The following is a 24,755-nucleotide window of genomic DNA, read 5'->3' on the forward strand; positions in this document are numbered from 1 at the left end:
AAAATGTAACAAGTAAAATATACAGAGAATAAAACCAATGACAGATATCCACGTTTTATGCATCCATCAACATTCGCATTGTAGATCCTTTTAGCCGTTCAATAAAACTTCGCAACATTTATCTTTTGTTGTGGGCAACCAGCAGAAAAGCCAGAGATTCTGTATTAGAGTTTTACCTGTCAGACATTTATGACATTTTTATCGTCTGTCTGTCACACGTCCTTTTAAGTTCTCCTTTTTCATTCGCGAATGTGAATGTCAAGTTTTTTGGTTGGACTCATAGACTTTGGGAGGACATGCAAGATAAGGCGGCGATTTATGGCCTATTTTAGGGTAAAAAGGCATTGTATTATAGTAATTGTACTTGCAGTTAAATATTAAAATTCAAGTTGTAAATATCAACAAAACGTTGGCCAAATTGATGCCAAGGACTTACCTATCATGACAAAATAAATTGCTGTAGTCAAAGGTTTGATTTAAGTTTTTAGTCAAATTATCAGTATGCATGAATCATTTTGTAAAGCATGCCCGTGGCAAGAAATGATTATGTCCGCATTCAAAGAAAAAGCTCAAGCTGAGAAAATACATTCAACTGTCCTCACTTTTAAGTTATTACTTACTTGCCTCATCATAGTTTTGTCTCTGAATACGGGCATTAGTCTAATTATAGACACCGTTCACTCGCGACTGGTAGGTACGTACATAAAATAATAAAATGACTAATCAGTATAAAAGGTCAACTCATCTTTTTGTTTTTTGCACCACAACAGGCCAGGAGGCCCAATTACAGTGGTGAATTACATCACAGAACACCCAGGCTTGAGAAGAAATCACATTTATTTTTTGTGTTCTCACCGGGAATCGAACCCGAAACCTACCATGCGCGTCTTGACTACTACGCCAGGGAGGCCGACAAAAGCCGATCTTGACAGAAGACTTTAACAACTTTCTGGTTTTGCAATTTTATATGGATATCCTTGATCTTATTGGCGTCAAATCCATGGCATAAGCAAATGAAGGCTAAAACCGGAAGAGATCATATAAAAACTGGACCTTTTGAATATGCGTCACCGTTGTGGACAACGACAGGGCCTTCGTTGGATGGAAAGACAGGTAGTTATTATGCAGCTTACCGGTAACGGCCGAGTGGATGATTTCTGTTTCTGCAAAGCCCATGTCCTCAATGGCAAACGTTTTGGGTATGTTGTACAGAGACACCTCTTGAGGTTTTGTTGGCTCTGCTTGCAATATTGTCTCTTCAAACATGAGGTGCCCTCTGTTCACAATCTGTTGACAAATGAGCATTCTCAATGTTATGCATATGAACACATTACGAACGAAAAGGTAATATAGAAGTCTAGGCATCTACAGGGCTCATGACCTGTCATTGGCTGGTGTAAGTGGCTACTTTACACACTGTGTAACATTCCCATATTTAAACGTCTATATCCCTTCAGTTCTTTAATCTGTTGATGTTTGTGAAGTTAAAGAGCTGAAACCTTTATTTATGCGGGTGAGATTCGTGTGATTGAATTATTTCACCTACATACTAGACTAGGCAACGCCTGAAAATGTTATTTTTTCAATTTCTATACTTCTTCGTAGACCAGGTGGATTTATCAACAATATTTTGAGTTTGTCCAAATTTTTGTAGACAAAGAATGGATTCAACTCCCTGGGGAGCTGTTAATGAATGAAGAATCGAAGGAATATAGATGTTCAAATATTGGCAGAATGGTGAATGTTACACAGTGTGTAAAGTAGCCACTTAAACCAGTCAATGACAGGTCATAAGCCCTGTAGATGCCTAGACTTCTATATTACCTTTTTAAAATGTTCTTCATCTCTGTTGTAATGTGTTAATATTAACAGCTCCCCAGGGAGTTGAATCCAGTCCATGTCTACAAAAATTTAGACAAACTCAAAATATTGTTTACGAATATGAGTTTAACACTGATACTGGTTTCAAGTTTTCAAAAATACATGTCTCAGTAGGTCGGGCAGTAGACCCAATTCGCTTTATAACATGTGTATTCAAAATAAACATTCAGTCCGCTCCAGGCACTTGAGTTGAGTGTTTCATTCCGATGCCCTTCGCCCGCTCCGCTCCCCGCTTCAGACTTCGCTCTTCGCTGCTGGTTGCCGCCTGGACTGCCCTGACTGCAATCACCTCTGCACCAACACGGCCTGCTGGAAATCCCTTTTCATGGCTATTGAGGTTGACTTAGCGGTCAGCGCTTTCTCAGCTCCCCAGGCTCCCAGGCCTCCCGTTTACGCCAGGTAGAACCAATGAGACGAGCCGCCACACCACCCCCAGTTACAAGGATGCTTTATGACATATTGAACAGCATTGATATAAAATCGTCGATCAAAAGTGGGTCGGGTTGTGGTCCCGTGGCTAGTGTAGTGGATTCACGGATCAAAGGTCCGAAGTTCGAAGTTATTTACAACTCGTCGAAAATGGCCCCAAAATCGAAATATTTGGGTAGATAATAAGAACGCAAATATTTCCTTTTGCTGCTCTTTTACATGAACAGCACTGGACTTAAGTCTCGCTACACGTCAGCGGGCCGCTACAATGAGGACTTTTTGGTAAGGCACTGTGAATCGTAATATCGTAAGTAAATTGATCGTAACAGTTTGTTCAATACCTCATCAATGTCATAGGACTCCCAGGAACACGAGGGAATCCCGTGGTCGAACGCCAGAGCCACTACGCCCACGGCTATGGGGAGGCCGGCCTTGAGTGCTGGATACTTCTTCTCGGAGCCGCACAACTTTCTGAAATCATCTGCACTACAATTAATATGTGACACGAACGATGAAGAAGTTCAGTGCTATGAAAAATTGGATATAAAATTAGAACACTTAATTGTACAGCGAAGCTTCTCAAAAATGCATGAAAAAATTAATAAAAAAAACTGCTTTGCAATGCCAAAAAATTATAACGTTATGTTGTTATGGCTACCGGCAACGGATCTTCGGTTTCTGGGGTAGCTATGCTGTACAAAGTTTAGCTTTATGGGGTACAACTTTTAAATGTCAGAAACAAAAACAAACGGTTTGTCGTTCCTACAAACTAATCTGATCAGGTCAAACAATGTTGTAAAATGCCTGCAAGTCAGTGGTTCGTACAATAAATGTCAGTTAAATCCACATTTTATTTGCTTCTTGGCCTCCTCCAGAATTTGTCTCCATTCCTCCCTGCACCCCGCGGTTCTTCTCCAGTTCGTCAGGCCAATGGCTCTAATGTCACTTTCCACATTATCCAGCCATCTTCATTTTGGTCTGCCTCTGCTTCGTCTGCCTTCCGGAGTGGCATAAAGAATCTTTTTTGGGGTACGGTTATCATTCATTCTGTGCACATGGCCCGACCATTGTAATCTTCTTACTTTGATGAATTGTGCAATGTCGGGTTCGCCATGCAGTGCCTTTAATTCATGATTAAACCGCCTCCTCCACACTCCGTTTTGGTTGACAGCGCCAAATATCTTCCATAATATTTTTCTTTCAAATACTAACACCATATTTTTATCTCTTTTGGTCATAACCCAGCATTTGGCACCATATGCAATGACCGGTCTGAGGAGAGTTTTGTAAATAATGGTCTTAGTTTTTCTAGTAAGCAATTTGGATCCCAGATGTTTAAACAAGCCACAATAACATCTATTTGCTGCCGTCATGTCACTTGCAGCCATTTCTAGCTTTAAGAATATAAGAATTATTTTTTGGCAAGCCAAAGTAAGAGTACATTTTTTACTTTCAATTTCCCACAGTACTTAATGTGCTCATTCAAATTTCCTTTGGTAGGGACACAATAGTAATTTTGGAGAAATTATAATATGTGCGTATGAAATGAATACTAGGTCGGTACCATCTTCATCGTTTATGGGCTCTTCCTCGGGGAGCTGGGAGAAGTCGATCCTGGAGACGCAGATGTCCGCCGCAGACGGCAGGATCTCCCCGAGGGCGGAGGCCATGAGGCTCTGGGAGTGGAAGCACATCACTTTGGAAGGCTCCGTCTGAAATATAATATATGAAATATTTTACTTTGGTATTATAATGTAAATATCCAAGTTTTTTTACAAACAAAGCCAAGCACAGCGACAAAATCATCAGATAGAACTGTTATGCCTATGTTGTCATTGTTAAAAAAGCAAAACAAAATGGCCGCCAATTTGTTGCTAACCAACATCGCTTGCGTTCTATGAAACATAGTGATTGGGCTTCTTTATAGGTTGACGCATTATTACTCTGAGATTTTGACCATGTATGATATGCCGAAGACACTTAACTTCATATCAACCGTGCTGGGAATTAACTCGAGACCTCTTGCGTGGCAGTTGAATGCGCTGACCACAGAAAATACGAGAGAAATGCCAAAAATTTTCAAACAATTCTTTAAGCAGACACAGAATAAAAACAAATATGCGTACACCGGAATTAATTCAGGTCTGAAAAGGCAAATTTGAAACTTACGTTATTTTCCAGTCCGTGAGGAACAAACAGGTAGTAATTTTCCCTTTCTCTCCAAACGCCGACATCCAATTTCCCGGGGTACTGAGGAATTAAAATTACACCAAAAGTTTAACCACCTTTCAAATTGAATTATTCAATACTCTAAAACTGCCAACAAAATTATAGCAGAGTTTGTCAGTAAGGAAATTTAGAATACAGTCCTTTTATTATTATTAATAATTTATTTATTTTAAGCGAGCAGCTTAAAGCTGATATGCTTAAGTCTATTAAATGAAAGTTAGTTGCTGGCGCATTTTAACTTTTCCCAAACAAATCTAGTCCATTTTTGAACCCATTGAGACTACACATTGAGACCAGCTCTTGTGGCAGCTTATTCCAACAATAGACAACCCTATTGCTCGGGAAATGCTTCCGTGGAGTTAGATTGAATCTCGTTTTCTCCAGCCTGAGACTGTGGCCTCGAAGGCGAGCATCTTATTTAAGCTTGAACATGGGATCCAAATTTGAGCAGCTATAGTGAACATCTATACTCCAGGAACTGGACATAGGAGAGAGACTAACATCAGTGTGAGAAAAGAATCCTGCAGTTCTTTGGGCATATTTCCAGGGGGAACTCTGATAGTTCGGAGAAAACTATTCTCCTGGGAAGTGTCGAAGGGGCAAGGTTGCGTGGACGTCAACCGACAAGATGGAGCGGCACAGTCACTGAGTTATCATAATCATCACTGACGAATGCCTATAGAAGAGCACAAGGCCGTTCCAGATGGAGGGAGACTGTCCACAGACGAGCCATGCCCGGAGTCAGGCGTAATCACCATCCTCAGACATGAGGCACGGATTGGAGAGAGTGAATGTTGAGTATCTCGTATGTCTATCAGGTCAGCCCTTTCTCGCCGTTCCTGCAGCGTTGTGAGACCGAGAGTTTCCAGTCTCTCCACATATGGAAGCCGTTTTAGAGTCGGCGACAACTTTGTAGCTCGTCTTTGGACTCTTCCCAACAAGTTGATATCCTTAACGAAATAGGGATTCCATATCTGAAACCCGTATTGGAGAGTAGGTCTGATATAGGTTTTGCATATTTTTGGTAGCATATTCGGTGTTATATATGAGAAGGCCTTTTTAATATTTTTTTTATGTAGCCCAAATAGCGTCAAACTACAAGATGCTGCTACTACTACCATTACGCCATTTCTCCGTAGGGATAGAGAGAGATTTTTTTTCAAATCATATACATTTGGAAGCTAAAAATCTACATAAATAACACCTTTAATTTGATTGGTTGGTTAGAAGAAATTGCCATTTGGCAATAAGCCAGCCAACATACAAATATGCAGGAACAATAAGGTGAATAAATAAAAATTATATGACAATAGGCAAAGAGTGAAGTGGCTATAAGAATCCAGACAATGACAGGACGTAAGCTCTGTGAATGCCTAGACTTCAATATCCCTTTTCAAAAATGTTTTTACTCTTTGCCACACTAAAATTTAGTATAGCAAAGAGAAAAACGAGTAAAAAAAAAGAAAAAGAGGTCAAAATTAAAATTCAATTTCAATCTTGAACTCTAAGTGCTTGGCCATAGTGGCGAGCGTTCTGCGGCACGGCGCGGGCGCGGTGAACCCAAACATACAGGGCGTTCTTTAAACCCTGTCCCATCCTAAACCACGATTATCAGTATGGGCAAGAGAACATATTTTAAAACAAAGATTTTTAAAAAATAAAATATTTAAAAAAAACAAATTGTTGCTTACTTCTGCATGGGAGAAGTGATGGAGCGCAGCGCGTATCAGACTCCCCTCCTCTTTTCTCCCTTGCAGAAGTAAGCAACCATTTGCTTTTTTAAATATTTTATTTTTTAAAATTTTATTCGTTCTAACAAGTTATTTTAATGTGCCAATATGTCTTCTTGCTCATACTGATCACCGTGGTTTCAGATATGACAAGGTTTAATGAACACTCTGTATAATGGAGGTAGGATGCACACAGATTGATGAGTGGACCAGGCCAAATAGGTAGAAGTATATTTTTATTTCTGAGTTTCATGTGTTTTTATTATGTTTTATATGTATTTAATATGTATTAAATTATGTTTAATAAGACATACAAAAAGTAATACATCAATTGTAAAAGAACAAATAAATAAATATTGTGACAAGGGTAGTGTCCATAGTGGAAAATTTTCAAAAGAGTATGATTAAGAATTCAAGAAATCTACATTTTTTAATTATTAAGTTTTAATCATACGAACGCGACGCGCCACTTATTGTGGACGACGGGGCCTGCGTTGAGTAGAACAATAATTACACAGATACCTGCAGCACGCCCAGCCCGTCGCCGGCCAGCAGCGTGGCCAGGAGCGCGGGCAGCCCCGGGGCGCGCCCCCAGGCCGCTGTGCGCGCCGCCCAGGGCGCCGCCCCCCCGCGCCCGGCCGCGCACCGCGCGAGCGCCAGCAGCGTCGGCCGCCGCTGGTTGCACGACGCCCTCCGGTAATCCTGCGTCCGTTCGTCGTCACAATGAGGAAGTTCGGTGGTTTTTTTATTTGTTAATTTGTTGATGTTGCTGCGATATCAAGCTTAGATGAAAGCTCAGAGTAATAACGCGCATGCTATAGAGGAGCCCTAACGTAGAAAAACCATTCTATGACTTTTAAGTATAAAGTTAGCAACAGTTCGCAGAAAAACAATGGGCTGCACTCATGTCGGAAATTGCCAAATCGATATTAATTTGCATTGTAATTTTATTTAAATATGTTGTGGAGGGCATCACCAACAATCCGTGAGGTTGGCAGAGTCAAACACCGCTTTGGGCCGCAACGCGCAATCCGATGCAACGTCAGCTCGGACAAGTTATTAAACGTCGTGCACCGATGCTTCTTCCGAAAGAACATTGACATTTCATCTTGGCATTTCGTGTTGCTCGTCCACCAGCTTCTCGCCAAGTGTTCGCAATTGTAAATTCCTTCTATATAAAAATTGTAACGATGTAACTCGTGTGTATTTACTCAATAAATAACTTAAATTGTAATCCATCTTTCTCATTTAACCTCAAATCAATTCACGCATCCATACAAATGGTGACCCCAATGCGATCAATCCTAATTATAAATCCACAGTTTTAAACATTTAATTTACAATCTATATTTATTCTTGTTCAATAACCGCGTGGTTGGGAGCGAAAAGCGAAGATGAAATGTTAATGTTCTTCCGATGCACGACGTTTAATAACTTGTCCGAGCTGATGTTGCATCGGATTACGCGTTGCGAGCCAAAGCGGTGTTCGGCTCTGCCAACCTCACGGCTTGTTGGTGATGCCCTCCACAATGTACACCTTTGACGCTCCTACTGCTGCAACCGAAAATACTGCTAATCACCATTGTCAATTTTTATTTATTCTAACGAGTATATATCCAAGTTGTTTACAAACAAAGCCAAGCACATCGACGAAAGCGTCTGTTGACAAACAAAACAAAATGACCGCCAGCAGAGTGAAGTCGTCGTTAACCAAAAATATGTAACGGTTTCCTTCTATGCAAAATAACGATAGGGCCACTCTATAGCTAGCGCATTATTACTCTGAGGATGAAAGCATTATTGGTATTTATCCCCTTCGTCGCATTAGACATACTCGTAGTACGTTACTGAGCAATGACAAATGCAACACCAAACCAGCTCAGAATTCTCTATTAGGAAAAGCAATTAGTCATTGTTCGAAATTTGAGAAGATGAACGATTTGGGCTTTAAACACTACCTAATTTTATTTATAGTCCTTAAAATATAGCTTGATTAGAATGACAACTGTCAAACTAATTTCATTAGTGATGGAAAATTACTGATCACTGATCAAATCGATTTTATAAGTTATTTCATGCAATCATGAAACTCTGTTTCCGAAAATTGATATAAAAAAACGCAAAAACAAGCCTATTATAATGTGTTAAACACAATTATTCACCAAAAAATGAGACATTTATATTTTTTTCATGAACAACATCAAGTGAATAATTTTTTTATTCAATGCATTTATGCGCGGTGATGTGTAGCTAGTACACATTGCGTCTAATAACTATAATATCTTTTTAAATATAATCAATACTGGATTTAGATTTTCAGTATTCCTCCATTACACATTTACATATCGACTGAAATAATTTGTTATTAAATAATAAGTACTCATTAGGCACAAAGAAGCATTTTATCGGAAATCGGGGATAAATTACAAATATCATCAAAAGTATACTCTCAGTCAGTCACGTAGTCCAGTACCATATAGCTACTCAGTAGCTCTCGGGAAATTGGCGCGGGTGCACATTTCGCCCGAGTCGTTAGCAATACCCAATGGTTTTTTCATGTTTTCAGCGGTTAGATTTGAAATATTATCATCTTTGAATTAAATTATTTTTAATTCTTTTATTTTTTTAATATGTAGCGACTACACAGCACCGTAACGCGCGGGTGCTTTTAGGACAGTAAGGGAAAGGTTAAATACTTTATAGTGTCTGTTAAACGGTAATAAATAAATATGTCCAATATATTTTTTTTTAATGTAAAAAAACCTGTCTTCAACAAAAATGTGTTCCACCGAAAAGTCTTTGGACTTAGTGGGTAACAAATTGAAACATGTATTTAAAAAATATCAAATAAAAGCTGTTCTGCAGCACTAAAAATTGAAACAGAAATACATAATATAGGTAATTGCCTCACCAGATACATCTGCGACCCTCCCAGTACAATATCGTCCAGGAGTTCCCTGTCCCAGCTACTGGCCTTCCTGCTCTCCGTCTTCCTCAGGGCCGAGATCACCACCGGCAGCGCTTGGAGCCCCCAGCATTCCTTGTAGCTAAACATCACGCGATCCATTAATACTTCTGATATAACCAGTCCCCCAATAGACTATATCCATTGAAATATTTCATCTAGTAATATATGTGAACATTATTCTTTCGTATACAATTGAGATCATACTCTGGTTTAAAAAACAATCTGGTTTTAAAACATTGATCCACCTCACAAAACGAGACTATGGTAAGATGTATCTCACTACACAGGACCAGAGTATGACCTATTTCACTAAACAAAACTAAGGTATGATGAATCTCACCATACAAAACTACTGCATGTGAATGAAAGACTACTGTATGACGTATCTCACTACACAAGACTAGAGTATGAGGTATCTCACTAAATAAAACTAGGATATAATGTGTCTCACGACACAAGACTAGGGTATGATGTATCTCACACTACACAAGACTAGAGTATTATCTATCTCTCTTAACAAGACTAATGTAAAATGTGTCTCACAATACAAGACTATGGTATGATATATCTCACTTAACAAAACTAATGTAAAATGTAACTCACAATATAAGACTAGGATACGATGTATCTCACTACAAAATACTAGGGTATTGTGTATCTCACTATCCAAAAATACCATACGATGTATGCAAGACTACTTTATGTCACCCTAATATACAAGACTAGTGTATGATCTATTTATTTTAACACTTTATATATATATACCGCTTATATACATATAAGGGTGGGCATATTGCCTTAAGGCAATTTCTTCCTACCTACCCAAACCGTTCAGTTTGAGAAAATTACAAGTACATGGACATATTGAATCTTACAATTTTAGGCGACAATTTAAAAAAAAGATTAAGTAAATAAAAATACATAAAAAAACTAACATTATGTTATAAAGAGAGGAGGGGGGACGGGAAGGAAAGAAGAAGGATAAAGGAACAACTTAAATATTTAGATGGTGAAATTTCAATCTTCTATCTCACTACACAAGACGAGGGGAGGGTATGATGTATCTTACTATACACGAATGTCCGCTGTAACTCACTATAAAAGACTCTTGCTGGCTTCCAGCACGAGACATCCCAAGTCCCCAGTGCGGGCGTAGTGGCCGTGATCCTCCTCGCAGAGAGGCTCGTCAGGGTCCGGGCAGTTGGGAGTTCCTCTCTGTAGAAACACTTGGCCCTTGAGCTCGACTCCGTCTCCCTGTCGGCAGTGGCATGCCCTGGAATATTGGTCAGTGTTCTGTGATCCGGCGGCTGAAGAATACAGTTCTATACATAGCTACTTTCAGGTAGGATCAGACAATCATTTTCCTGAATTCAACCGACATAGATGCCCGGAGGCTCTTTGTGTTATTTTACTGTTTACATATTGCGGTATGTGTTATAACATATGCTACAATCATCATCATCAGGACCCTTTCCGCATCCAGTGGTGCATAGGGCACTGCATTTGTAAACAAAATATAGCTTATTTCGATCATCTATAATATTGATTACACAGATGTGTGTTACCCAGATGCTAATTCTGAACTGCTTGATAAGTTGGAACAACTGCAAAATGTTTGTATACGCTATATCTTTAACAATATGTTTCTTTTTTCGGTGATACCGTGTGTGTTGGATCTGTTCTGATGTTTCGGCTACCATTGCAGGAGCCATCTTCAGGGTAAACTGTGTTTTGTAGAAAAAAGCATGTGTTTAAGTATTAGTAATTTGTAGCGTGTCGCAGTCGGCAGTGGGCACATTTCTATTCGTTTTCATAGTATGTAGTGCTGGGAACCATGTTGAGTTTAATTTGAAATCGTCGTCTTTGTTTATGTTATTTGGGTGTCTGTGTATTTCAATTGTCTCTTTTATTATTTGTGCACTGTAATTACTGGGTTTGTGTCAAATTTTTGGTTCGAAAGCGAAAAAATGTCCGGTGTCTATAAAGTGTTTCGCTATTGCGGATTTGTCAGGGTGCCCAAGTTTACACGCTCTTTTGTGTTCGTCAATCCTTTTCTTTGCTGTGCGCCCTGTTTGTCCTATGTATACTTTATAACATCCTTGGCAACTTAGTTTATAAACAGCTTCCGTTTCCAGGGGATTCTTATCTTTTGGATTTAGTAAATGGTTCTTTATTTTTCCCACAGTCCCAAAGGTGTTTTTTTACAAAACACACAGTTTACCCTGAAGATAGCTCCTGAAATGGTGGCCGAAACGTCGGAACAAACATGGTAAACATCATAAACTTAACATGGTTCCCGGCATTACACATTACAAAAATGACACCGTATGTACCTGCTGCCGACTGCGACACGGTACAAATTACTAGTACATAAACACATACTTTTTTTATACAAAACACTCGGGTTACCTTGGAAATGGCTCCTGCAATGGTAGCCGAAACGTCGGAACGAATCCAACTTCTACGGAATCACCCAAAAACGATACATATTGATAACAGTGACTATGAAAACTCACGCACCGATTTAAATTAATGTTGAACTAAAAAAAACTGTATAGTCTAGCAATATTTACTTGTCTTGTTTGATGGAAAACTTGAGCGGGTTGAGGAAGAAACCGCTCCCGCGAGCCGCCAGGCTACCCAGCTCGGCGTTTTGGTCATCCAGGGATGTCGCAAACTGGAAACATCATAACAGACTTGATACCTTGTCTCCGATACTAAAGTACGCCAATGAATAAAGACTAGTATAATCTGGAATTATCATTGACCAACATCTTCGCTGGGAATCCCACATAGACACGACACCTGACAGAGTAAGAAAAATAAGAAATGTATCGGACCACAACACTCTTCGTTCGGTGTAATTTGCACTCGTCCAATTCGCGATGATATTTCTTCACAGAGTATCAAACATCTGTTATTTCAGTGCCCATTTTTTAGTTTACAACGCCATAATCTTGAAGCAGAATGCAGGAAAGATGGAATATCCTTAACAGATATCCACACTGTCCTTAAAAGTAGTTATCACGCGCCATTGTTTTTGGACTTTGCAACAATGGCAATTGGACTCATAAAGGTAATAAACCAAAATCAGTGATCATACATCCCATTTCAAAGACGAACAAAAATGATTTTTTCCGAGTACCTTAGCCTTGTACATGACACGTAAGGCTGCTAAATACAGGGGTCCAAATATATATTAAAAAATAAAAACTCTTCCAATCAGTGGCAACACATGGTGTAATAGGATGGGGTGGTTGGGTTCAGGCAATCTATAAACCGCTCATCATCACCCAAAAAACAATATTGAAAATAATGTACAAGTACCCTCCTACCTTACTTGAAAAATCACCTCAAGGGTGCTTTACAATTGTATACTTAAACTTACATTCTAACTGAGCAAAAGTGACATATTATATTTTCTGATGTAAAATTGAGGGTATGATAAACTAAAGAAATAAGATTTTAGTTGGGATCTGAGCAGACTGAGACTGTCGATGATTTGTAAGTTTGAAGGCAATTGGTTCCAGGCAGAAGGGCCGGTAACGGCAAAAGCACGATCTCCAAATCTAGTGTTTGGGGAGCGCCGGATTTCGACAAGTTTTCCTCTGCCTGAATCAAATGCTGATCTAAGAGTAGATTTTCTTTGACATGTATTTTCCTTAATACATAGGTCCAATGGGTATCTCGGAGCCATTTCATGAAAGGCTTTGAATACTGTCCAGCAAAGCTTGTATTTCATTTAGTGTATGTAAAATGTTTTAAATAATTAAAAAAATACTTAACAACTGACCTTTTTCCCTCGCAGCAACTGTGCCACAGCGAGGTACGCCTCCTTGCAATGGTGATGCATAAACCTGAGCTCAGTATTCTCAGCGGGATTCCTTTCCTGTAAAAAATAAAAATGCATTAAAAATAATGAATTAGCCTTTTCGATATGATATAGTCACGTACATCAATAATGAGCCACGCTCTTAAGATATTTTTACGAATCTTGCACAACACACTTTGGAAAAAGATTGATATGCATATAAGCGAGAAGCTATTCAGTTTTCATAGTGGTTTTGGCACAGGGGAGTTTCTTTTTTCTATTCAGATGCTCACCCAAAAATGTCTTAACCAACAAAGAGATGTCTATATGTGTTTTATTGACTATGAGAAGGCTTTCGACAATGTAAGACATGATAAGTTGCTAGAACTTAACAAAATTGGGTTGGATGGGAAAGATATAAGGATTATCTATTGTACAACCTCTATTGGAATCAATCTGCACATGTCCGTATAAATGAAATTAAAACTGATAACATACACATTCTGAAAGATGTAAGACAGAGTTGCATACTTCCGCCAATGCTTTTTAACTTATACTCCCAATTTGTATTTAGAAAGGCCTTGCAAGATGTTGACATGGGAATTAAAATAAATGGTAAAGTAATCAATAATATAAGATACGCTGATGATACTGCCATTATAGCTGATACTGTCATCTCCAGCAATTTGTCGACAAGGCAAATAATGCAGATGAACGCTCTTAAAACCAAAGCAGCCAGTGGGCAGCAAATGGAGAGGCATTAACATTCATCTCACTATAGATGGTATTGAGATATAAACAAGTCACTTGACTAAATTTTAGCCTCTTCGTCTCATTAAAAACCATCCAGATATTTTTAATGTGTCAGAAGGAAAAAGTTACCAATGGAATTTAATAAAAAGACACGCATGAATCATGTTGTCTACATAAAAACTTCTTCTGAAAGTGACTGACTTTCAAATTACAATTTCTCAAAATGATGTTTTTTGGGTCAGAGACTTTTGTCTGAACGGTGACAATATGTGGTCCCAATCTTAATGATTTTATGACTCACATTTAATGACTAAAATGTTATATTTTGGACCTAAAAACATTCAACAATGTTTGATTATGTCCAAATGCTTGCAGACTGGCTGGATTTTTTCCCTAGGGAGTTGTTCATGTTTAAATTTATTTCAACAGAGAGGGAAAACATTTTTGAGAGGGGAATATGAAAGTCTAGGCATTTACAGGGCTTATGACCTGTCATTTACCAGCCAATGACAGGTCATAAGCCCTGTAAATGCCTAGACTTCCATATCCCCCTCTCAAAAATGTTTTCCCTTGCTGTTGAAATATATCTAAAAAAATTCATTTAAATATGCGGAGTAATGAAACATGATCAGAAGTCCTTACCAGGTATTGCCTGCTCTCTACAGTGAACTTGGTGAAGGAGAAGATCCTCTTCTTCCTCCCGATCCCGCAGATGGTCTCCAGAACATCGTCCAGCATATACTCCAGGCAGTTGTAGCGGGATAGGCACGGAGTACCCTTTCTGAGAGAAAACCAAATTGCAAAAGATGTCGATAGAGTTGAGAAGATATTAGAGGAAGAACTACATATGATTCGGTACAACAAATGCAGGAAACTCCTACCCCAGTTGGAGCGACAGAGAAAACGATTTTGAGTCTTCGGTACATCTTGAATATACAATACATAGAATCAGTAATAGAACACGAGAGTTATTAGCTGAGTAACTGAGTAAACTAAGAGTTTAACTCTTCCTTCTCGGTGAAGTATTGCTAGTACACATTTCATCTAATAACTTTTATATCTCTGTAAATAAAATAAATTCTGGAATAATGTTTTGTTCAAATAATTTATTATTAAATAATAAATACTTATCGGGCACAGAAAAATAATTATATTAGAAAATAAATCTTCCATACAATCAAAAGCTTACCAATGCGTCACATTGTCGAGGCGATGAAGTAAAAGAGTACCGAATATACGATTGTCTCAAACACTCCTTACGTCTCACTCTCGATGCTATAGATATACATGCCAGTCTGTACCAATGCTACAAAACACCAGTTGCTCTTGGAGCTCCGTTGAGGATGGTCTGTTTGCTCGCGCTGTGAGCGTTAGAAAATGTTTTTTCCATGTTTTAAGAGATTATATTTTTAATATTATCACATATATAGTCGATTAAAGTAACCAATTTTAAATCTGTCATTTTTGTGTATGTACTGACTACACAACAGCGGATCGCGAGGATTTTTTTAGCACAGTAAGGAAAGGGTTGGCCGTGTAGTGCAATGGTCAGCGCGCTTGCCTAAGAGATCTCGGGTTCGATTCCCGACATGGTTGATATGAAATATTTGTTTAAAAGGGTGTTTTTACACTAGAATATGTCATAGTCCTTGGACTGGTACCTGAATCGTAAGATTGATAATCTTACCTTCATGTTACTAACTAGGTGATTGAATAAATGACTGCATAACTAAGGGTGCTATTGCTTTTATAGTAACTGTCCACAGTATTCACTTTAATTCCTAGGGGGAAATTGAGTTCATTCGCTATTTCCCTGTCAGCCAATTTGACATCCGTGCTAGGTACTCAGTAATTAAGGTGGTTTGATATTTCATTGTTTACATACAGTAAATGTATAATTCACCTTCTGCACTGTCTCTAAGACGGTAGTGGGTCAGATGACAGTAGACATTGGTTTCCGGGTGAGTCCCACACTACTAAAACAGCTCTCCGTGTCTCATGTAATATCTATCAACCTTGATAAACTCCCTGGACCTTGGCTGCAAACATTTGGCCATACTAAAAATATTGTAATTCAATCGATACATCACTTGTAAATGGGGGTGCAGTCCTTGGCTCCCCCGGTCGAGCTCTGCGGGTCGAAAAGGAAGGAAGACGGAGGCGGAGAGCAGGCGGGGTTACACGCGACACCCCTGCCGTAGTCCCCACACCACAGTGCGAAGTTGTACCCTTCTACTGTGACGATGTAACTGTCCCCGGTGGAGAGAGCTGCGCGGATGGCACTGAGAAAAAACAGAATGAGACACATGTTATCGGCTGAGAGACTTCTATTTAAATTTATTTCAACAGAAAGGGAAAACATTTTTGAGAAGGGAATATGGAAGTCTAGGCATTTACAGGGCTTATGACCTGTCATTGGCTGGTTTAAGTGGCCACTTTACACACTGTGTAACATTCACCATTCTGCCCATGTTCGAAAATCCACATTTCCTCAACTCTTCCATCTGTTGATTTTTGTGAAGTAAAAGAGCTGAAACCTTTATCTGAAACAGTTAGCTGAAACAGTCTGCAAGCATTTGGACATACTCAAACGTTGTAGAGACTTCTAGTTCATTCTGTGTCTGGGGAAAAATACAAAAATATACGAGTATATGTACTTTGAGGGACTTATTCTAAAAGCAATATCTTTCATCTAACCAAAAACAGATTGGTCAGAATTTGTAGTTGATGGATGACACACACTATGCAATGATTTCACCTGAAATAAAGATCAACGACCGATGAAGCAACTCATCATTTTATATTGAATTCAATACATTATGTTCTGCAAGACTACCAGTATTGCACATAACAGCGGGAGCAGCGTCCTGCAGCCTATGAAAAGACCACAGGTCGTAGCAACGCCCAGTCAGCCCAAATAGTCAGATCAACAAGTCAACTCAACGCACGTCACTCAGCTCCAGCGTGTATTAGTTCAACTCCTCAATGCCGTAACACTCGAGCGTCATTTTTTTACTATTACTTTTTTTTTTGTTTTTTTTACAATATACACAAGAGGTAAAACAGAGTACTCACAAAATAAAGGATAATTACATAGCAATGAAATACATATTAATAAGTACAAATAATAAACAAAAAATTCCACTAAGGCATGGCCTGTTCGTGGGTATACAAGAAAATGTTAATGAGTTTTTGCTCCTATAATAAATAGACAGTTATAATATTTTTGCGTAACATAAGAAAGAGAAAATAAAATATTTGGTAAAAGATTATATGATTTTTTTTATAGTAATTAAAAAAGGTAATAAAAAATATTTAAAAAAACATAAAAATATTCCTTTTTATTAAAGGGCAACAAAATATATCATAGAAAAAAAGAATTCATATCTTTAGTTTGTATCCAGGATAGTGCGTGTTTTTTAAAAGAAGGAAAATTTTGAAAATTTGGAATCAATGAAATACTATCAGTAAAAAAGGAATGAAAAATTTTTGGGCCTAAAAAATATTTATGTCTCTGTGCTAGCCTCGTTTTACAATGTGCTATTTCTAACACACGATATTCCTTCTTTGACTTGATCTATTTGAATTACTGGTAAATAAATTTTGGTTCTTAAATATATATTTTAAACATTGAAAACAATATATTTGTCTTATGTCTAAAAGTCTAGCTTCTTGGAACAATTGGAAAGAGGGAAAGGTGCGATTTTTGTGAAGCCTTACTTTTAATATAATTTTTTTAACAGTTTCTAATGGTATAATATAGTTATTGTAAGTTCCCCGAAATTAAAAATTTAATTCATTATTTATATGCTATGTAATAAATACGCATCAAACATCAACCTCGTGTCTTCTGCCAATCTCCAACTGGGGTAAGAGCTCCAACAACCCTCAACAACATTGATCCTACAGTTCTCCACTTTTTGTAAATAAGAATGAATGAATCGTGCAGTTTGTACCATTTGAACTTTTCCCTTTCGTCCTCGACTTCTGGGTCCATCCTCCCCCTGACGGCCTCCTCCAGCTTGATGCCGTACTTGGTGTCCCCGATATAGAAGCACGAGACCATCTCGTCAATGCCCACATACTGATTACCTGCAACAAGATAACTCTCAAAATATGATGATTTTTATGTCAATTTTTTTACCAGGAATAACTATTACGGTTTTGTGGTAAGTATACGGTGTATAAGTGTTGTCGACACACGGATTATGGGCCTGAGGTTCGAACACCCATTCATCATAACTTGATTCCTATTTCCCATTCCCGTATTACCGTATCTATCGGACCATACGATTTATTTTTTTACTCTGAAAATTAATTACTTAAAATACGCCACTGTTAAGTAGAGCAGAGTTTGATATTTGCAAAAAGAATTCTATATTTAAAAATTTGTTTTATTTATTTACAGTTTTAGAATTCAACCATAAACAAGTACCTATAGTCCTTTTAATATAGCTCGATTAAAACGACAGCTGCCAAACTAATGTCAATAGTGACGGAAAATTACTGACCATTGATCATGTACCGACCAAATCGATTTTATCATTTTTTTCATGCAAACACGAAACTCTGTTTCCGAAAATTGATACAAAAAAGCAAAAACAAACCTATTATAATGTGTTTAATACAATTATTTACCAAAAGATAAGACATTTATACTTTTTTCATTTATAATTATTTTTTTATTCGATCAATTTACATTGATCAATTTGTCCCATCTCTAACGTTTTTGCAAAATGATGTAACCTTGTAAGAACGTCGTTAATAATTAGTTTTCTTTTAGTTTTAAAGCTGATTTTATATATACCTACCTATTTATGTTGATTTACATATATGACATATCAAGCATTGTATAAAAAAAAATTAACATGCCAGATACAAATGATATTTCGTATGTCAATATAAATCACGACGAAATCAGACGTTATTACAAAGTTATGTCGTCACTTTTGCTGACAACTGTCTTCGAATCAAGCTATATTTTAAGGACTGTAGGTACCTACTCAATTAGAATATTTCAAACTTTTGATTGCGTTAATTTAATATTTATATATATTTACAAGAGTATGTACTCAAATCTAGCAATAGCAAAGCATTGTTCAGCTCATGGTTCAGCTCGTATATAATAAAGTAAAGTTACTTTTCAGTCTCAGGGATTTGATACATCTTCTGTAGAGAGCCTTGCCAAAGTCCATAACGTATCTGAGGATCTTCTTGTTCCATCTCGGCATGGGATAATCCTTCTGCAGGCAGCAAGCCACGCAGCATATGGCCGCGGCATTATTATCTGGAACAGTTTACAACTTGCAATAACAAAACTTGTCCGAAATAAAAACTAAACGCCGACTGTCCGGCTCTCGTATTTTAAAATTTTTATTTATTTATTTAAAACAAACTTTTAAAGAAAAATATACTTATACAATCTTATACTTACAATTTAAGTTGACTTATGCGATATTTATCAAAAAGACAATTTCAAAAAATACAATGTAAACATATTTATAAATCCAAACAATAATATTTAAATACTATATATTTATTACATCGGGACGGCTAAACAAGTCATATAGATTGATTCTCGATAATGCCGGTACTATATTACCAAAAAAACATGAAAAATTAAGGTACTCATTTTTATTTACAGACATAAGTTACACGGAAAATAGTTAAAAACGTTAAAAAATATGAAAAAAAAGGATTGATAAACATAAGGGACACTGAGACAAGATCTGGACTATTTATTTAGTAACAATATTTTGAGTTTGTCCAAATATTGTTAACAAATCCACCTGGTCCATGAAGAAGTATAGAAATTGAAAAAATAAGATTTTCAGGCGTTGCCTAGTATGCAGGTGAAATAATTCAATTAGATGAATCTCACCCGCATAAGTAAAAGTTTCAACTCTTTTACTTCACAAATATCAACATACGAAAGAATTGAAGGGATATAGATGTTAAAATATGGGCAGAATGGTGAATATTACACAGTGTGTAAAGTGTCCATTTAAATCAGCCAATGACAGGTCATAAACTCTGTGATGCCAAGTCTTCTATATCACCTTATCTAAAATGTTCTTCATCTCTGTTGTAATATGTAATTTATTTAGTCCTCGTTTAAATTTTAGTAAACTTAAACCAAAGAGACACAAATGGAAAAAAAGGAATAATGTCATTATTTTAGATTTAATCATAAATATTTCAAATGAAGGTAATTTGATCACAGTATTTAATGGATTGTTTACCTCGGCTCACCTGCTATAATATCCTTTCCCAAACTTAAATAATCGGGCAAATTGAATCAGTCGCCAAAAAAAAGTTACTTAGACAAAGACAATTACCAAATATAGACAATTTATTGCGGTCAAACATAGACAAATAATGATTGACCAAGACAATTTACGATAGCAGAGACAATCATGGCAGTCATATAACAAAAATACACAAAATTATCTTCATCATCATTCCTTTGCCGCACCTAATGGTGCATAGGGCACTGTATTGGTACACTAATCGCAGCGTATATTGATAAATTTTTTGAAGGTTAGATGATCAGTCCTACGCTTCAGGTACCAGTCTAGGGATTATGAAATATACCAGTGTAAAAACGCCCCTTTAAATAAATATTTAACCATGTCGAGAATGGTAATAAATCACAAAATAAACAAGACGTTTTTTTTATGTTTCATATTTAGAGGATCACATTACGTAGGACAAAATAATAAAAATATTAAGGCAAAAGTGACGTCACAAGTAAATTATTTTGTCAAAAAAACACAGTAGCCTCTACGTGCTTAAAAAATCATTACCCTCCATAACTTCTTCGGAGAATATTAAAACACCCTGAGGAATGAAATAAATTTGTGAGTGGGTATTTGAATAAACAACAATTAACTATAATAATTATTATAATGTAATAAAATTAAAATCCAAAAAAATACATGAGGAAATGTTAACTTAATATCAATGAAATAAAAATGACTCACAGGCAGGTTTTAGACCTCACAAGTAAATAAAATCAGAGAATAAATATATATCTTACGTAAAATGGCGGGGGAAGGTGACCTAAACGTCTGCTTGCAAATACATGTCAGCGGCTCCATAGAATATTGTGCGCAAAGCGTCATCTTGTTTCCGTCCATACGATAAAATCCACTCCACATTTTGGTAGATTTTTGACAATTTTTAACTACTTTAACACTGAAAATTTAGTTTCTCGCGATCCAAAAAATTAAAGTTAACCTTAATTCCCCAGCCCCATTACTCGCCTTTATTGATTGAAAAACATAATACTTTTGTTACTGCACGAGAATTTTGTCAAAAGATCTTTAGAAAAACGAATTTTTGTTTTATGTGTCTGCGTTTTGATGTTCGATTTTTGCTTTTTAGCAAGATGGTAAAAAAATATACTTTAAGTACCTACGTTTCAATCATTATCCTCTTATCAGCACGCGATAGGGCACTCTATTGGTAAGTACACTAAATCCACATGTTAGAATAAACAGACATAAATAATGTAGGTTTTTAATTTATCCTTTGAGATTAAAAATACACATTTTTTTTGAGATTAAAAATACAAAATTTTCCAAACTGGAATTATCAACTATGTTTAGTACTGTCTCTGGCGCTGATTACCTTAATATAAAATAATGCATTATGATACATTGCCTCTTGTTACTCCAACTTTTGTTATTTATTGACTTCTATTATTTCGTCTTGTTTGCTAAAGTTACGGGTTTAAACGTTTGATTTTTTTTCTATGCGCGATTTTTTTTGTTTCACGTTGTAAAAATGCATGAGTGTTTTGTGTTTTATTTTTATCTACATCGTCAGACTTTGTTAAGGGCATACGCCGTTGAAATAATAAATAAATGCCGCGTAACTTTAACATTTGTTACGTGAAGGTAAGGTGATCATACTTTCACTTCAGGTGTCAGTCTAACGATAGTGAGTGAAATATCGAACCTGAAAACCAATATTTTATATCGACCTAGCCAGTGGCCTTATTCAGTAGCCAATTCGTTTGAGAGGTAACGAACTTACTTAACTACGAGGCGGGCTTATCTCCAGTCGATTTCTCGTTTTAGGATTTTCCCGAAATTAGTCTTCGGGTGAAAATATTCGCCCAGGATTCTGGTTTAATTTCACACAGAACTTCAAAACCGATTTATCAGTCAGATATTCTCATAACCAGAAATCTAATAGGGTACTCAATTATCTTGACCGATTATGCGCATAATTAGCATATCACAAACAAAACAATAAATGAACACAGCAAAAACAAAAATGTATTTATTAAATTGAAGAACATTGAAAAAATCCCAGTCTTTATTATTATGCTATTTATTTCCCTTGTGTAAATTACAAAAGAGATCAAAACAAGAAAAATAAGAACTTAATACTAAACACTAATAAGAAGACAAACGTTTTTTTAAATCCCACAAGCGCTGAATATAATTCACTGTTTACCACATTAAAAAGTTTTAAATGTTTTTGTAATTAGTTAATAGAGCGTTAGGCACTACACTGATATAGACACTAATTTACAAAACGACAAGAGCATGTAAGTATTCAATACGCACAGACGCCACGGGTTCTTCAAAAAAATATATACATACACAAGTTTTAGCCTATCTTATTTGCCTTAAACTTATAATCCAGTTTAAAGGAGAATAAAATTAAACACTTAAAAAGTTTATATCATCCGTGCGTCGCAAAATTTGTCATTTGCAAATATCGCCGTCGTTTGCAGTTTGAGCCTTAATTCATTGAGTTGGCATGCGTTGTAAGGTGCCTCTCTAAATTGCCTTTACTGGAGCATTTATATTTACACTCTGGGCATGAAAATGGCTTCTCACCGGTATGGATCAAGATATGTCTCTTCAAATTTCCTTTACTCGAGCATTCGTATGTACACGACGAACACGAAAATGGCTTCACGCCAGTGTGGGTCAGCTTGTGTCTTTTCAAATTACGGTTGTCCGTACACATATATGTACAGTCTGGACACGAAAGCAGTTTCTTCCCTGTACAAGTTGACACGTGCCTTTTCAAGTGACCTCTTCGGAATGTTTTGTATTCACACTCGGAGCATGAGAAAGTTTGTACGTTCGAATGAATAGTTGCCATGTGTCTTCTGAAATGCATATTTTGCGTACAGGTGTATTTACACATGGAACATGAGAACTGTTTTACGGCGGCATGAGTAAGTATGTGTCTTTTCAAATCCCCATTCCTCGAACATCTGTAATTGCACTCCGTGCATCCAAACATCTTTTTACCTGTATGGGTCAACATGTGCATTGTTAAATACCCGTTTTGTGAACATCTGTAACCGCAAACTTTGCACACGAAGGGTTTATGGCCTGTATGAATTAGAATGTGCCTGTTTAAGTGACCTTTGTGTAAACAGACATACGTACATTCCGTACATGAGAACACTTCTTTGCCTGAATGTTTCAGTATGTGCACTTTGATCTCACGCTCGCGTAAAGTTGAGTATTCGCACTCTGAACATAAAAATGGTTCCGCGACAGCCGGAGTTACTTGAATATCCGGATCGAAATATTTGGCGGGATATGGTGTGTCTTTTTCATAATCTGTGTCTAATGATTCACCAGTCGTTGATGTGGCATTGGCGGTGGCCACGTCTGGTTTTTTACTTCTACCAGCAGATGGCGTCTCTTCCTCGAAATGTATATCTATTAGTTCGTTAGTTGTTTCAGTGTTAACGTCCGCCATATCTGATCCTTGACTCATCTCAGACATTAGAGTGTCTTCTGTAGTATGAATATCATTTCCTACAGCACTATTTTCTAGTTCAACCTCGAAAGTAGGAACATCTTCTTCTTCAAGACTGCCGGGACTTGATACCTCTTCTTTTATCTTATGGTAAATGTCACCACCATAATCAATATTGACAATTGGAACTTCAGGGTAAAATACCGCATTGTCATCAGACTCGGAATTCACGTCATGGATAACATCTTCCTGTGTGTGACGTGTTTCACGAGATTTGTTCTGAACTTGAGACAGACAAGTTTCAAGTTCAGTCTTGATAGAGGCAAAATCGGAGCCTTCACTTTTGGAGTGAAGAGTATTATGTTCTACTTCGTCAGTCCTCAATTCAGCTTTGGAAGAAGTCGCACTCGCGTTGTCTCTCGCTTGATCTTCCATAGTATTAAAGGTATATTCTTCTACATCAGTTGCCGGTCCAACTTTGATATAAGTAATATAAGCCTCCTCGCTACCGGATAGTTCACCTTTTTGTTTTGAATATTGTAATATTGTCCGTCTTCAGTTACACTTACAACGGCAATGTTCATTCGATACTTAATACCATATCATAATTCGGTTATGAGTATTTCCTTCACAATCACCTACAAATAAAAAATATTTTTTATTTAGTAAAATCTGTTACAAATGAACATTTATATTTGAATCCTGTTGCATTGTAGGCATGCGATTCGTCAGTAGCTTGTTATTACAATTTTCAAATCTAAAATATATGATAATATTATAACCTAAAATTATACAATTATAATAACAATGTATGCATGTAGGTATATAAACATAGACATATTTTTATTAAATAAAAGATTTACATAATGTTACTGTATTACAACCATAGCTACTATACGCAATATATCGGTCAACTACAATTTGAGGATACGTCTCACTCCAGTATGCATATTCGTAGATACCTGATACGTTATTCATTTGGGATGATCACTAAGAAATACGTCCTGTTCGGGATGTTTCGGAATCACTCGGGTGCTCGTTAATTCATGTATTTAATTATTAGCACCGTTCGATTTTGTAACGCTACAATGTAATCGCTCCTGAGTAGCACCTGCTAACGTCACTCAACGTAGATATTTTCGTTTTCATTGTAGTATTTCGGCATAAATGTCTTATAAAAGAATTTGGTTTGTTTGATTATTACTGAGGTGGATAA

The 24,755-nt window shown here is 37.0% G+C and overlaps 2 protein-coding genes across 2 annotated transcripts in view; both read right to left on the reverse strand.

Moving 5' to 3' along the window:
- Positions 1-21,131, reverse strand: part of LOC148278229 (uncharacterized) — a gene marked incomplete at its 3' end in the record, with an annotated part of 39,932 nt that extends 18,801 nt beyond the window's left edge. The window contains exons 1-14 of the mRNA XM_088231734.1: positions 20,841-21,131; positions 18,942-19,088; positions 17,758-17,893; positions 15,892-16,083; positions 14,444-14,582; positions 13,031-13,126; positions 11,811-11,914; positions 10,334-10,510; positions 9,181-9,316; positions 6,792-6,971; positions 4,480-4,560; positions 3,875-4,022; positions 2,652-2,791; positions 1,134-1,287 (exon numbers count right to left, since the gene is read on the reverse strand). Of these exons, the coding sequence (XP_088087860.1) occupies positions 1,134-1,287; positions 2,652-2,791; positions 3,875-4,022; positions 4,480-4,560; positions 6,792-6,971; positions 9,181-9,316; positions 10,334-10,510; positions 11,811-11,914; positions 13,031-13,126; positions 14,444-14,582; positions 15,892-16,083; positions 17,758-17,893; positions 18,942-19,088; positions 20,841-20,961 (1,951 nt within the window). The remainder of the gene's footprint in view (positions 1-1,133; positions 1,288-2,651; positions 2,792-3,874; positions 4,023-4,479; positions 4,561-6,791; positions 6,972-9,180; positions 9,317-10,333; positions 10,511-11,810; positions 11,915-13,030; positions 13,127-14,443; positions 14,583-15,891; positions 16,084-17,757; positions 17,894-18,941; positions 19,089-20,840) is intronic.
- A 933-nt stretch (positions 21,132-22,064) lies between these two features.
- LOC148278230 (uncharacterized) lies at positions 22,065-24,116 on the reverse strand. The gene has a single exon (XM_088231725.1). The coding sequence runs from the start codon at positions 23,972-23,974 to the stop codon at positions 22,559-22,561; it is 1,416 nt and encodes a 471-aa protein (XP_088087851.1). The 5' UTR covers positions 23,975-24,116; the 3' UTR covers positions 22,065-22,558.
- Positions 24,117-24,755: the final 639 nt, after the last annotated feature.

This window comes from Micrasema longulum, unplaced genomic scaffold (genome assembly GCF_059751315.1).
Source record: "Micrasema longulum isolate JH-2025_06_02 unplaced genomic scaffold, ASM5975131v1 h1tg000905l, whole genome shotgun sequence".
Taxonomy (NCBI): domain Eukaryota; kingdom Metazoa; phylum Arthropoda; class Insecta; order Trichoptera; family Brachycentridae; genus Micrasema; species Micrasema longulum.